The sequence below is a fragment of the Phocoena sinus genome, chromosome 16 (genome assembly GCF_008692025.1).
Source record: "Phocoena sinus isolate mPhoSin1 chromosome 16, mPhoSin1.pri, whole genome shotgun sequence".
Classification (NCBI taxonomy): Eukaryota; Metazoa; Chordata; class Mammalia; order Artiodactyla; family Phocoenidae; genus Phocoena; species Phocoena sinus.
In genome coordinates, this window is record NC_045778.1 from 26,346,895 (window position 1) to 26,362,587 (window position 15,693).

The 15,693-nt window shown below is 39.0% G+C and overlaps 1 protein-coding gene across 5 annotated transcripts in view; it reads left to right on the forward strand.

Annotated features, from left to right (window-relative positions):
- The window catches only part of ADK (adenosine kinase), a 502,519-nt gene that overhangs the window by 335,060 nt on the left and 151,766 nt on the right, over positions 1-15,693 (forward strand). Inside the window, exon 7 of one of the 5 annotated variants that reach the window (XM_032608837.1) lies at positions 4,379-4,564. The exons of the other annotated variants lie outside the window; for them this stretch is intronic. Coding sequence (XP_032464728.1) covers positions 4,379-4,564 — 186 coding nt within the window. The remainder of the gene's footprint in view (positions 1-4,378; positions 4,565-15,693) is intronic. 5 annotated transcript variants of the gene reach the window in all.

A 15,693-nucleotide genomic window follows, 5' to 3' on the forward strand; every position in this document is an offset into this window, starting at 1 on the left:
AAACAAAATAGCATTTCAGTTACTTGGGAATTTATGTAGAATCTCAGTAAGAATTTAATCAGATATTTTAAAATTATCTGTACACTGTACACTGTTCTTTGTGCTGTAGCAAACATAAAAATAAAAACTACTCTTGCCCTTAAGGTTACAGTGAAGTTTGGGCGGTAAGACAAATGCAAGATGCTTATATTAATAAAATAAATACCCATGGTTATTTATTTCATAATACATATTATGGAAGTTCAAAGAAGAACGAATATGTGTGTTAGTGGGAATGCAGTAAGACTTTGTGGGATGAAAGTTCGATTTTAAGTGGACCTTGATGGAGGGGTGAAATTCCAACAGGTGGAGGTAGTGGATATTTCAGATAGAAGAAACAACATAAAGACTCAGAAGATTTATTTGGGGGGAAGCAAATCATTCTGTATGACTGAAGCAAGGACATACATTGTAGGGTAATAGAGGTTACAGCTGGTGTGCTCTGTACATTGGAGTACTATTGTGGAGAGCTTTGAATGCTGGGGTGTGAGGCATTTGGATTTAATTTACTAGTAAAATAAGAGTGATTAGGGTGATTAATCTGTCAGCAGGATATAGGATGATTAAATCAAGGAGAGAGAGGAGGCAGGGAGAGCTTTTGGAAAGGGAATGATGGATCTTGTTTTATGTATTTGTATTTCAAAGGAAATACCAAGCTCTATATTCAAGTTAAACATAATTTTGATAAGCATTAGAACTAAGAGCTATAACATAGAACTCAACATTAACGGAAAAACAAAAAGTTCTAATGCTCTTGATATTACTACAGAAATAATGTTAATACAGTGTTAATATGTATGGAGTGCATGCTACATACCAGGCATTGTATTAAGCATTCATTTAATTTTCACACCAACCTTAATAGCCATTACTATTCCCATTTTTTAGATGAGAACAATGAGACATAGGGAAGTTACATAGCACAAGTCATGTATCTAATAAGTACCAAGACTGGAAAAACTGTTAAAAATAAGTATACTAGTTTGTTTAAACTCTGTGGTGCTGAGAATTGAGTGAATCCATCTCAGATCCTGACGGATTATTATTATATGGCTTAGGTATGGCTCCTCTCTTATTATTTTATTTTTTCCTATCATTCCTGATCCCTAATCCTATTCTCCACCCCACCATGGGTACTCCAATGTGTTTGATATGTGTCCTGCATCCTTGAAAAGTGTATCATGATGTTTTAGGTAAGCGCACATGTGTGTACATTATACAGAACACATAAAAGGATGAACTATATACAATATGATGTATATGTTTCTCATATATTACTTTAAATCTTTATATAATAGTGTGCATTCACCACATTTTCTGTATCTTTTCCCCTAGAAATAGACTCCCAGAATGCCTCACACTCCCTTTTACTTTCAGCAAAGCTGTGATAAATATCCTCGTGTTATGTCCCCCTAAAACCCATCTTCTTTCTACTATGTCTTGCTGCCTCCTATTACATGCTTTTTGAGGTGTTTATTTCGGATGGAAGAAAAGCTGACATCTATGTTCATGGTATAGGTAAGATTGCAGGTTTTTTAATCCTGAAAAATATTAAAATATATGTGGAATAGGTGATTTCATTGATGCTTTCAAAACGAGCCACACAGGCAGGAAGATCTAGGTGAATTATCCTCTTCCACTGATGCATTATATTCAGTCAGTGGTAACATAAGCATTACAGCATCACTAGTATATTTGTTCTGGCTTTCTTCTTGTAGTGATTCTTTTGCTGTCATTACTATGAAGTAGTGCATATCATAACATGGTAATAGTAAACAATTTATACATTATCTTAATGTTTGTCAAAGTCGTTTTCCTTACAAGCAAATAGGAAGTATGTTTTATAATAATTTACATTTGGGGCTTCCCTGGTGGCACAGTGGTTAAGAATCGCCTGCCAGTTCAGGAGACACAGGTTCAAGCCCTGGTCTGGGAAGATCCTGCATGCCACGGAGCAATTAAGCCCATGTGCCACAACTGCTGAGCCTGCGCTCTAGAGCCCGTGAGCCACAACTGCTGAAGCCCACATGCCTAGAGCCCGTGTCTGCAACAAGAGAAGCCGCCACAATGAGAAGCCCACAAACCTCAACAAAGAGTAGCCCGTGCTCACCGCAAGTAGAGAAAGCCCACGCACGGCAACAAAGACCCAACGCAGCCAAAAAAAAAAAAAAAATCGTATTTGATCCTCACACTCGTACAAGGAAATAGATTTTATACTCTATGAGAGATTTGCAAAACACGTACGACTCATTAAAGGGAAGAAAACTTGCTATATGGTTTTTGTATTTGTTATTTTTGGCTTCTAATTTATTCTTTCTCTCAACCCATTGTCTTGACTAGTATTACTATGGCATGGAAAACATACTAATTATGTTCTTTAGAATAGACAACTGTGGTACATCTTGAGATACACCATCTGGTACTCTCAGCCATCTCTCATCAGTTATAGTCGAGGTTTAGTGGGGTTCTCTAGTTGTCCAAATATTTTTCTGTTAGTATATATTCTTATTTATTTTCTCTTTTGCTTCTATGAATAGTGGTTTATATTTACTAAAGTCACTTCATATTTAGTTTGTTCCTTTTTAAGCCATGTATCTACTTGAAGAAATAATAGACTTACTCCCAGCTCTTGATCTGTTCTTACTCTTGTTTTTTGAACTAAACTTCTCACTATTTATAAACATCTTTTCTTTGAACAAAGATTAAATTCAAGTGAACAAAATATTTTTATCTTTTAAACAATTTTTATCAGAGAGTAATCAAACCACTGAAATTTGAAAAATAAAAATATTAAAATTATCCATAATTTTTCTACTGAAATTTAAGCATTTTTGCTTTTGGTATATTCTCTTCCAGTTTTCTTTTCCTATTAATATAGTTTATAACCATATTTTGTACATACTACTTGTATATCTTACGTTTCATTTAACATTTGTGTATTATAAACATTTTCCACTTTGCCACTTATTTTCATAATCATCACTTTTATTATCTTCAAAGTATTCTCTAGAATAGCACTATCCAATGGAAATATAAAACAAGCCACATAAACAATTTAAAATTTTCTAGTAGCAACATTAAAAAAGTAAAAAGAAACAAGTTAATGTTAACAATATATTTTATTTAACTTCAGATATCTAAAATAATTCTCATTTCAACATGTAATCACATAAAATTAATTATATTTTAACATTCTTTTTTTATACTGTCTTTGAAATTGGTGTCTGTTTTACATTTATAAAACAGCTCAGTCACTAAATTGTCAACAGTCAAAATGAAATGTAGCCTACCAAAACAATAAAATTGTGTTTAGCAGAAAAATATTTTACATTCCTTCCATTTTGATTTTTTTTTTCAATTCAATTAAATTAAAATTCAGTTCCGCAGTCACACTAACCACATTCCATGTGCTCATTGGCTACATGTGGCTTTTTACATTTAAATTACAATTAAATAAAATTTGAAATTCAGGTCTTCAGTTGCACTAGCCACATTTTAAATGATCAATAGCCAGGGACTTCCCTGGCGGTCCAGTGGTGAAGACTCTGCACTTCCAATGCAGGGGGTGTGGGTTTAATCCCTGGTTGGGAAACTAAGATCCCACATGCCACATGGCGCAGACAAAAAAAAAGAAACAAGAGCTCCCACCTCTTAAAGACCATAGATATGTGAAAAGAAAGATAGGCTGTAAAGTGTTTACCACAGTGCCTGGCATAAGGAAACACCCAATAAATGCAGAGCTATAAATAAAGAATTTATAAATAATAAATATTTTTTAAAAAAATAAATGATCAGTAGCCAGATTTAGAACGGGTATATATGCCAGTTCTTACTTGACTATTTATTCCTCTATTATTGAATATATTGTTCCTAGGTTTTCAGTCAGATAAATAGTATACTGATATATTCCTAAATGAATATTTTCCATATTTTGGATTATTTCCTTAAGGTAGACTCTCAGAAGTAGAATTATTGGGTCAAAGAATATGAATTTGTTTATAGCTCCTCGTGTGTATTTTCAACTTATTTTCTGGAACAAGTGTCAGTTTCACTCCCATCAGCGGTATTAATATATTAATTTCACCAACTTTTCTTCATAATTAAGTTACTACCACGTTTCTTTTTTTTATATTTTATGTATTTTTTTAAATTGAAGTATAGTTGATTTACAATATTACATTAGTTTCAGGTGTACAACATAGTGATTATATATTTTAATAGATTATGCTTCATTTAAAGTTATTACAAAACAATGGCAGTATTTCCCTGTGATGTAAAATATGTACTTGCCTATATACATATATATATATATTTTTTTTTTTTTTTTTTTTTACGGTAGGCTGACATCTCACTGCTGTGGCCTTTCCCGTTGCGGAGCACAGGCTCTGGACGCGCAGGCTCAGCGGCCATGGCTCACGGGCCCAGCCGCTCCACGGCATGTGGGATCTTCCCAGACTGGGGCACGAACCCGTGTCCCCTGCATCGGCAGGCAGACTCTCAACCACTGCGCCACCAGGGAAGCCCAGTAAATTACTGATGTTTGTTTTTTGTTTTTTGTTTTTTGTTTTTTTTTTTTTTTTTTAAACATCTTTATTGGGGTATAATTGCTTTACAATGGTGTGTTAGTTTCTGATCTATAACAAAGTGAATCAGCCACACATATACATGTGCTCCCATGTGTCTTCCCTCTTGCGTCTCCCTCCCTCCCACTCTCCCCCTCCCACCCCTCCAGGCTGTCCCAAAGCCCCGAGCTAATATCCCTGTGCCTTGCGGCTGCTTCCCCCTAGCTATCTACCTTACTACGTTTGTTAGTGTGTATATGTCCATGACTCTCTCTCGCCCTGTCAAAACTCACCCTTCCCCCTCCCCATATCCTCAAGTCCGTTCTCCAGTAGGTCTGCGCCTCTATTCCTGTCTTATCCCTAGGTTCTTCATGACATTTTTTCCCCTTAAATTCCATATATATGTGTTAGCATACGGTATTTGTCTTTGTCTTTCTGACTTACTTCACTCTGTATGACAGACTCTAGGTCTATCCATCTCATTACAAATATCTCAATTTCATTTCTTTTTAAGGCTGAGTAATATTCCATTGTGTATATGTGCCACATCTTCTTTATCCATTCGTCCGATGATGGGCGCTTAGGTTCTTTCCATCTCCGGGCTATTGTAAATAGAGCTGCAATGAACATTTTGGTACATGACTCTTTTTGAATTTTGGTTTTCTCAGGGTATATGCCCAGTAGTGGGATTGCTGGGTCATATGGTAATTCTATTTGTAGTTTTTTAAGGAACCTCCATACTGTTCTCCATAGTGGCTGAACCAATTCACATTCCCACCAGCAGTGCAAGAGTGTCCCCTTTTCTCCACACCCTCTCCAGCATTTATTGTTTCTAGATTTTTTGATGATGGCCATTCTGACTGGTGTGAGATGATATCTCATTGTAGTTTTGATTTGCATTTCTCTAATGATTAATGATGTTGAGCATTCTTTCATGTGTTTGTTGGCATTCTGTATATCTTCTTTGGAGAAATGTCTGTTTAGGTCTTCTGCCCATTTTTGGATGGGGTTGTTTGTTTTTTTGTTATTGAGCTGCATGAGCTGCTTGTAAATTTTGGAGATTAATCCTTTGTCAGTTGCTTCATTTGCAAATGTTTTCTCCCATTCTGAGGGTTGTCTTTTGGTCTTGATTATGGTTTCCTTTGCTGTGCAAAAGCTTTGAAGTTTCATTAGGTCCCATTTGTTTATTTTTGTTTTTATTTCCATTACTCTAGGAGGTGGGTCAGAAAGGATCTTGCTGTGATTTATGTCATAGAGTGTTCTTCCTATGTTTTCCTCTAAGAGTTTGATAGTTTCTGGCCTTACATTTAGGTCTTTAATCCATTTTGAGCTTATTTTTGTGTATGGTGTTAGGGAGTGATCTAATCTCATACTTTTACATGTACCTGTCCAGTTTTCCCAGCACCATTTATTGAAGAGGCTGTCCTTTCTCCACTGTACATTCCTGCCTCCTTTATCAAAGATAAGGTGTCCATATGTGCGTGGGTTTATCTCTGGGCTTTCTATCCTGTTCCACTGATCTATCTTTCTGTTTTTGTGCCAGTACCATACTGTCTTGATTACTGTTGCTTTGGAGTATAGTCTGAAGTCAGGGAGCCTGATTCCTCCAGCTCCTTTTTTCGTTCTCAAGATTGCTTTGGCTATTCGGGGTCTTTTGTGTTTCCATACAAATTGCGAAATTTTTTGTTCTAGTTCTGTGAAAAATGCCAGTGGTAGTTTGATAGGGATTGCATTGAATCTGTAGATTGCTTTGGGTAGTAGAGTCATTTTCACAATGTTGATTCTTCCCATCCAAGAACATGGTATATCTCTCCATCTATGTGTATCATCTTTAATTTCTTTCATCAGTGTCTTATAATTTTCTGCATACAGGTCTTTCGTCTCCTTAGGTAGGTTTATTCCTAGATATTTTATTCTTTTTGTTGCAATGGTAAATGGGAGTGTTTTCTTGATTTCACTTTCAGATTTTTCATCATTAGTATATAGGAATGCCAGAGATTTCTGTGCATTAATTTTGTATCCTGCTACTTTACCAAATTCATTGATTAGCTCTAGTAGTTTTCTGGTAGCATCTTTAGGATTCTCTATGTATAGTATCATGTCATCTGCAAACAGTGACAGCTTTACTTCTTCTTTTCCGATGTGGATTCCTTTTATTTCCTTTTCTTCTCTGATTGCTGTGGCTAAAACTTCCAAAACTATGTTGAATAAGAGTGGTGAGAGTGGGCAACCTTGTCTTGTTCCTGATCTTAGTGGAAATGCTTTCAGTTTTTCACCATTGAGGAGGATGTTTGCTGTGGGCTTGTCATATATGGCCTTTATTATGTTGAGGAAAGTTCCCTCTATGCCCACTTTCTGGAGGGTTTTTATCATAAATGGGTGTTGAATTTTGTCAAAAGCTTTCTCTGCATCTATTGAGATGATCATATGGTTTTTCTCCTTCAATTTGTTAATATGGTTTATCACATTGATAGATTTGCGTATATTGAAGAATCCCTGCATTCCTGGAATAAACCCCACTTGATCATGGTGTATGATCCTTTTAATGTGCTGTTGGATTCTGTTTGCTAGTATTTTGTTGAGGATTTTTGCATCTATGTTCATCAGTGATATTGGCCTGTAGTTTTCTTTCTTTGTGACATCCTTGTCTGGTTTTGGTATCGAGGTGATGGTGGCCTCGTAGAAGGAATTTGGGAGTGTTCCTCCCTCTGCTATATTTTGGAAGAGTTCGAGAAGGATAGGTGTTAGCTCTTCTCTAAACGTTTGATAGAATTCACCTGTGAAGCCATCTGGTCCTGGGCTTTTGTTTGTTGGAAGATTTTTAATCACAGTTTCAATTTCAGTGCTTGTGATTGGTCTGTTCATATTTTCTATTTCTTCCTGATTCAGTCTTGGCAGGTTGTGCATTTCTAAGAATTTGTCCATTTCTTCCAGATTGTCCATTTTATTGGCATAGAGTTGCTTGTAGTAATCTCTCATGATTTTTTTTATTTCTGCAGTGTCAGTTGTTATTTCTCCTTTCTCATTTCTAATTCTATTGATTTGAGTCTTCTCCCTTTTTTTCTTGATGAGTCTGGCTAGTGGTTTATCTATTTTGTTTATCTTCTCAAAGAACCAGCTTTTAGTTTTATTGATCTTTGCTATCGTTTCCTTCATTTCTTTTTCATTTATTTCTGATCTGATTTTTATGATTTCTTTCCTTCTGCTAGCTTTGGGGCTTTTTTGTTCTTCTTTCTCTAATTGCTTGAGGTGCAAGGTTAGGTTGTTTATTCGAGATGTTTCCTGCTTCTTAAGGTGGGCTTGTATTGCTATAAACTTCCCCCTTAGAACTGCTTTTGCTGCATCCCATAGGTTTTGGGTCGTTGTGTCTCCATTGTCATTTGTTTCTAGGTATTTTTTTATTTCCTCTTTGATTTCTTCAGTGATCACTTCATTATTAAGTAGTGTATTGTTTAGCCTCCATGTGTTTGTATATTTTACAGATCTTTTCCTGTAATTGATATCTAGTCTCATGGCGTTGTGGTCAGAAAAGATACTTGATACAATTTCAGTTTTCTTAAATTTACCAAGGCTTGATTTGTGACCCAAGATATGATCTATCCTGGAGAATGTTCCATGAGCACTTGAGAAAAATGTGTATTCTGTTGTTTTTGGATGGAGTGTCCTATAAATATCAATTAAGTCCATCTTGTTTAATGTATCATTTAAAGCTTGTGTTTCCTTATTTATTTTCATTTTGGATGATCTGTCCATGGGTGAAAGTGGGGTGTTAAAGTCCCCTACTATGAATGTGTTACTGTCAATTTCCCCTTTTATGGCTGTTAGTATTTGCCTTACGTATTGAGGTGCTCCTATGTTGGGTGCATAAATATTTACAATTGTTATATCTTCTTCTTGGATCAATCCCTTGATCATTATGTAGTGTCCTTCTTTGTCCCTTTTAATAGTCCTTATTTTAAAGTCTATTTTGTCTGATATGAGAATTGCTACTCCAGCTTTCTTTTGGTTTCCATTTGCATGGAATATCTTTTTCCATCCCCTTACTTTCAGTCTGTATGTGTCTCTAGGTCTGAGGTGGGTCTCTTGTAGACAGCATATATAAGGGTCTTGTTTTTGTATCCATTCAGCCAATCTGTGTCTTTTGGTGGGAGCATTTAGTCCATTTACATTTAAGGTAATTATCGATATGTATGTTCCTATTCCCATTTTCTATATTGTTTTGGGTTCGTTATTATAGGTCGTTTCCTTCTCTTGCATTTCTTATCTAGAGAAGTTCCTTTAGCATTTGTTGTAAAGCTGGTTTGGTGGTGCTGAACTCTCTCAGCTTTTGCTTGTCTGTAAAGGTTTTAATTTCTCCATCAAATCTGAATGAGATCCTTGCTGGGTAGAGTAGTCTTGGTTGCAGGTTTTTCTCCTTCATCACTTTCAGTATGTCCTGCCACTCCCTTCTGGCTTGTAGGGTTTCTGCTGAGAGATCAGCTGTTAACCTTATGGGGATTCCCTTGTGTGTTATTTGTTGTTTTTCCCTTGCTGCTTTTAATATGCTTTCTTTGTATTTAATTTTTGATAGTTTGATTAATATGTGTCTTGGCGTATTTCTCCTTGTATTTATCCTGTATGGGACTCTCTGTGCTTCCTGGACTTGATTAACTATTTCCTTTCCCATATTAGGGAGTTTTCAACTATAATCTCTTCAAATATTTTCTCAGTCCCTTTCTTTTTTTCTTCTTCTTCTGGAACCCCTATAATTCGAATGTTGGTGCGTTTAATGTTGTCCCAGAGCTCTCTGAGACTGTCCTCAGTTCTTTTCATTCTTTTTTCTTTATTCTGCTCTGCAGTAGTTATTTCCACTACTTTATCTTCCAGGTCACTTATCCGTTCTTCTGCCTCAGTTATTCTGCTATTGATCCTATCTAGAGTACTTTTAATTTCATTTATTGCGTTGTTCATCATTGCTTGTTTCATCTTTAGTTCTTGTAGGTCCTTGTTAACTGTTTCTTGCATTTTGTCCATTCTACTTCCAAGATTTCGGATCATCCTTACTATCATTATTCTGAATTCTTTTTCAGGTAGATTGCCTATTTCCTCTTCATTTGTTAGGTCTGGTGGGTTTTTATCTTGCTCCTTCATCTGCTGTGTGTTTTTCTGTCTTCTCATTTTGCTTATCTTACTGTGTTTGGGGTCTCCTTTTTGCAGGCTGCACGTTCGTAGTTCCCGTTGTTTTTGATGTCTGTCTCCAGTGGCTAAGGTTGTTTCAGCGGGTTGTGTAGGCTTCCTGGTGGAGGGGACTAGTGCCTGTGTTGTGCTGGATGAGGCTGGATCTTGTCTCTCTAGTGGGCAGGTTCACGTCTGGTGGTGTGTTTTGGGGTGTCTGTGGCCTTGTTATGATTTTAGGCAGCCTCTCTGCTAATGGGTGGGGTTGTGTTCCTGTTTTGCTAGTTGTTTGGCATAGGTTGTCCAGCACTGTGGCTTGCTGGTCGTTGAGTGAAGCTGGGTGCTGGTGTTAAGATGGAGGTCTCTGGGAGATTTCCACCGTTTAATATTATGTGGAGCTGGGAGGTCTCTTGTTGATCAGTGTCCTGAAGTTGGCTCTCCTACCTCAGAGGCAGAGCCCTGCCTCCTGGGCTGGAGCACCAAGAGCCTTTCATCCACACGGCTCAGAATAAAAGGGAGGAAAAGTAGAGAGAATTATTAGAAGTATGAGGAAAGAAAGAAGGAAAGGAGGAAAGGAAGGAAGGAAGAAAGAAGCAAAGAAGGAAAGAAAGGAGGGAGGGAGGGAGGAAGGAAGGAAGGAAGGAGGGAAAGAAGGAGAAAATGTAGAGAGAATTAGTAGAAGTATGAGGAAAGAAAGAGGGAAAGGAGGAAAGGAAGGAAGGAAGAAAGAAGCAAAGAAAGGAGGGAGGGAGGGAGGGAGGGAGGAAGGAAGGAAAGAAGGAGGGAAAGAAGGAGAAAATGTAGAGAGAATTAGTAGAAGTTTGATGAAAGAGAGAAGGAAAGGAGGAAAGGAAGGAAGGAAGAAAGAAGCAAAGAAGGAAAGAAAGGGAGGGAGGGAGGAAGGAAGGAAGGTAGGAGGGAAAGAAGGAGAAAATGTAGAGAGAATTAGTAGAAGTTTGAGGAAAGAAAGAAGGAAAGGAGGAAAGGAAGGAAGGAAGAAAGAAGCAAAGAAGGAAAGAAAGGAGGGAGGGAGGGAGGGAGGAAGGGAGGAAGGAAGGAGGGAAAGAAGGAAAAAAGACAGAAAGAAAGAAGATACAGTAAAAATAAAATAAAGTATAATATAGTTATTGTACTAAAAAATATTTAGAAAGAAAGAAAAGAAAAAAAAAAAAACAGATAGAACCCTAGGACAAATGTTGGAAACAAAGCTATACAGAGAAAATCTTACACAGAAGCATACACATACGTGTTCACAAAGAGAGGCAAAGGGGGAAAAATCATAAATCCTGCTCCCAGAGACCACCTCCTCAACCTGGGGTGATTCGCTGTCTAAAGGAGGGAAGGAAGGAAGGAAAGAAAGAAAGAACGAAGGTAAAGTACAATAAAGTTATTACAATTAAAATTAATTATTAAGAAAAAAAAATTTTTTTTAAAAAAAAACCATGGACGGATAGAGCCCTAGGACAAATGTTGGAAGCAAAGCTATACAGAGAAAATCTTACACAGAAGCATACACATACACGTTCACAAAGAGAGGCAAAGGGGGAAAAATCATAAATCCTGCTCCCAGAGACCACCTCCTCAACCTGGGGTGATTCACTGTCTAAAGGAGGGATGGAAGGAAGGAAAGAAAGAAAGAAAGAACGAAGGTAAAGTACAATAAAGTTATTACAATTAAAATTAATTATTAAGAAAAAAAAAATTTTTTTTTAAAAAACCATGGACGGATAGAGCCCTAGGACAACTGTTGGGAGCAAAGCTATACAGAGAAAATCTTACACAGAAGCATACACATACACGTTCACAAAGAGAGGCAAAGGGGGAAAAATCATAAATCCTGCTCCCAGAGACCACCCCCTCAACCTGGGGTGATTCGCTGTCTAAAGGAGGGAAGGAGGGAAGGAAAGAAAGAAAGAAAGAACGAAGGTAAAGTTCAATAAAGTTATTACAATTAAAATTAATTATTAAAAAAAAGATTTTTTTTTTTTTTTTTTAAAAAAAACCATGGACGGATAGAGCCCTAGGACAAATGGTGGAAGCAAGAGTATACAGACAAGATCTCACACAGAAGCATACATGCACACATTCACAAAAAGAGGAAAAGGGAAAAAAATCACAGATCTCGCTCCTAAATTCCCCCTCTTCAATTTGGGCTCACTCCCTGTCTATTCAGGTATTCCACACTGCAGGGCACATCAAGTTGATTGTGGAGCTTCAATCCGCCGCCTCCGCGGCTGCCGGGAGAGGCCTCCCCCTCTCCTCCCTGCTCTCACAGCTCACAGGAGCTCAGCTTTGTACCCGGCCCTGTCCCTGCGCGCAGATCGCTGGAGGGCGTCTGTTTTTTTGCTCAGACAGGACGGGGTTAAAAGAGCCGCTGATTCCGGAGCTCCGGCTCACTCAGGCCGGGGGTTGGGGGATGGGGGAAGGAGGGGCACTGCGTGCGGGGCGGGCCTGCGGCGGCAGAGGCCGGCGTGACGCTGCACCAGCCTGAGACCCGCCGTGTGTACTCCCGGGTAAGCTGTCCCCGGATCCCGGGAACCCGGCAGTGGCGGCCTGCACAGGCTCCGCGGAAGAGGGGCGCGGAGAGTGACCTGTGCTCGCACACAGCCCCCCTGGTGGCGGCAGCAGCAGCCCCAGCGTCTCGCGCCCGTCTCTGGGGTCCGCGGTTTCAGCCACGGCTCGCGCCCGTCTCTGGGGCTCGCGCTTCCCGCCGCGGCTCGCGCCCGTCTCGGGGGCTCGCGCCCTCAGCCGCGGCTCGCGCCCGTCTCTGGGGTTCGCGCTTTTAGCCGCGGCTCGCGCCCGTCTCTGGAGTTCCTTTAAGCAGCACTCTTAAACCCCTCTCCTCGCGCACCAGGAAACAAAGAGGGAAGAAAAAGTCTCTTGTCTCTTCGGCCGGTGCAGGCTTTTCCCCGAACTCCCTCCCGGCTAGTCGTGGCGCACCAACCCCTTCAGGCTATGCTCAAGCCGCCAACCCCAGTCCTCTCCCTGCGCTCCGTCCAAAACCGAAACCCGAGCCTCAGCTCGCAGCCCCGCCCGCCCCGGCGGGTGAGCAGACAAGCCTCTCGGGTTGGTGAGTGCCGGTCGGCACCGATCGTCTGTGCAGGAATCTCCCCGCTTTGCCCTCCACACCCGTCGCTGTGCACCTCTCCGCGGTCCCGAAGCTCCCCCCTCCGCCTCCCGCAGTCTCCGCCCGCGGAGGGGCTTCCTAGTGTGTGGAAACTTTTCCTCCTTCACAGCTCCCTCCCACTGGTGCAGGTGCCGTCCTTATTCTTTTGTCTCTGTTTTTTCTTTTGCCCTACCCAGGTACGTGGGGAGTTTCTTGCCTTTTGGGAGCTCTGAGGTCTTCTGCCAGCCTTCAGTAGGTGTTCTGTAGGAGTTGTTCCACGTGTAGATGTATTTCTGGTGTATCCGTGAGGAGGAAGGCGATCTCCACGTCTTACTCTTCCGCCATCTTCCCGCCGACCCTGTTTTTTGTTTTTGTATTTGTTTTTTTGGCGGTACGCGGGCCTCTCACTGTTGTGGCCTCTTCCGTTGCGGAGCACAGGCTCTGGACGCGGAGGCTCAGCGGCCATGGCTCACGGGCCCAGCTGCTTCGCGGCATGTGGGATCTTCCCGGTCAGGGGCACGAACCCGTTTCCCCTGCATTGACAGGCGGACTCTCAACCACTGCACCACCAGGGAAGCCCTCTATATATTTTATACATAGTAGATTGTATCTCTTAATCCCATATCCCTGTCTTGACCCTCCCCGCTTCCATTTACCCACCAGTAATCACTGTTGTGTTTTTATATCTGCAAGTCTGTTTCTGTTTTATTTTTTAGATTCCACATGTAAGTGATAACAGAATATTTGTCTTTCTCTGTCTGACTTATTTCACTAAGTATAATTCTCACTTGGTCTGTCCACATTGTTGCAAATGGCAGAATTTCATTCCTTTTTATGGCTGAGTAATCTTTATCCATTCATCAGTTGATGGACACTTAGGTTGCTTTCATATCTTAGCTATTGTAAATAATGCTGCTGTGAACATTGGGGTGCATTTATCTTTTCAAATTAGTGTTTTTGTTTTCTTCAGATATATATCCAGCTCTGGAATTGCAGGATCATATGGTAATTGTATTTTTAGTTTTTTGAGAAACCTCCATACTGTTTTCCATAGTGGCTGTACTAATTTACATTCCCACCAACAGTATACAAGTCTTCCTTCCCTCCACATCGTTGCCAATATTTGTTCTTTGTAGACTTTTTGATGATAGCCATATTGACAGATGTGAGGTGATATCTCATTGTGGTTTTGACTTGCATTTCTCTAATAATTTGCAGTATTGAGCATCTTTTCACGTGCCTGTAGATCTGCATATCTTCTTTAGAAAAATGTCTATTCACATCTTCTGCCCATTTTTTAAATCGGATTGCTTATTTTTTTGATATTGAGCTGTATGAGGTCTTTATATAACATTTTGGATATTAACGCCATATCAGTAATATCATTTCCAAACTTTTTCCATTCAGTAGGTGTCTTTCCGTTTTGTCAATGGTTTCCTTTGCTGTATTAAAGCTTTTAAGTTTAGTTAATTCCCATTTGTTTACTTCTGCTTTTATTTCCTTTGCTTTAGGAGACAAATCCAAAAAATATTGCAGTGATTTATGTCAAAGAGTATTCTGCCTTTGTTTTTCTCTAGTAGTTTTTTGGTATCCAGTCTTACATTTAGGTTAATCTATTTTGAGTTTATTTTTGTATACAGTGTTAGAGTATGTTCTAATTTCATTCTTTTACATGTAGCTCTCCAGTTTTCCCAGCACCACTCATTGAAGAGACTGTCTTTTCTCCACTGTATATTCTTGCCTCCTTTGTCATAGGTTAATTAACCATAAGTGCATGGGTTTCTTTCTGGACCCTGTATTCTGTTCCATTGATCTATGTGTCTGTTTCTGTGCCGGCACCATACTGTTTTGATGACTGTAGCTTTGTAGTATAGTCTGAAGACAGGGCTCATGATTCCTCCTGCTCTCTTCTTCTTTCTCAAGATTGCTTTGGCAATTTGGGGTCTTTTGTAGTTCCATATAAATTTTAGGATTATTTGTTCTAGTTCTGTGGAAAATGCCTTGCAGGTTGTTTGACAGAGATTGCAATGAATCTATAGATTGCTTTGGGTAGTATGGACATTTTGACGATTTTAATTATTCTAATCCATGAGCACAGACTATCTTTCCATTTTTTTTTGTATTATCTTCAGTTTCCTTCATCAGTGTTTTATAGTTTTCAGAGTGTAGGTCTTTTACCTCCTTGGTTAAGTTTATTCCTGGGTATTTTGTTATTTTGGTTTTTTTTGGTATTTTGTTTTTGATGTGATTTGAAATGAACAGTTTCTTGTCTTTTCTTTTAGTATTTTAAATATTTCAATTACTTACATTCCCCCATGTTTAAACTACCCTGAGAATTCCTCAGCGTGGCTGAATGAGAAATCTACATACTTGAGATTTCCAAGCTTTAAGTCTGGCTGTGATAAAAATGGTTCTTTGGCTCTGTCTTGGTCTTTCCCCTTTCCTCCTATTCCTGCCTTTTTTTTCTGTTTCAGTTTCCATTTTAATGGATAAAATTGTCTCACTTCACCCTCAATTCTGATTAATATTATCCAATCTCTAAGTGTTAGAATCTACTTTGCTTTTCGTTGGTCCTAGGGCCAAAGAGTAGCAGCGCTAACTTGTATCTACTGAAATCCCTATTTTGAAAATTTCAAGATTTCTGTTGATTATATAGAGTATTTTTCTAAACTACAGCTCTATAAATTATTGGCCTGTTTTTATTACAAACCTGTTACTTGAAAAAAAATTTTTTTATAACAGTTTTGTTTTGGTGATGTGATGGTCTGGAACATGTGGCCTAGCAAAGGATATAAATCTAGAAAGAAAAATTATGGTTGGCATCAATTTTAA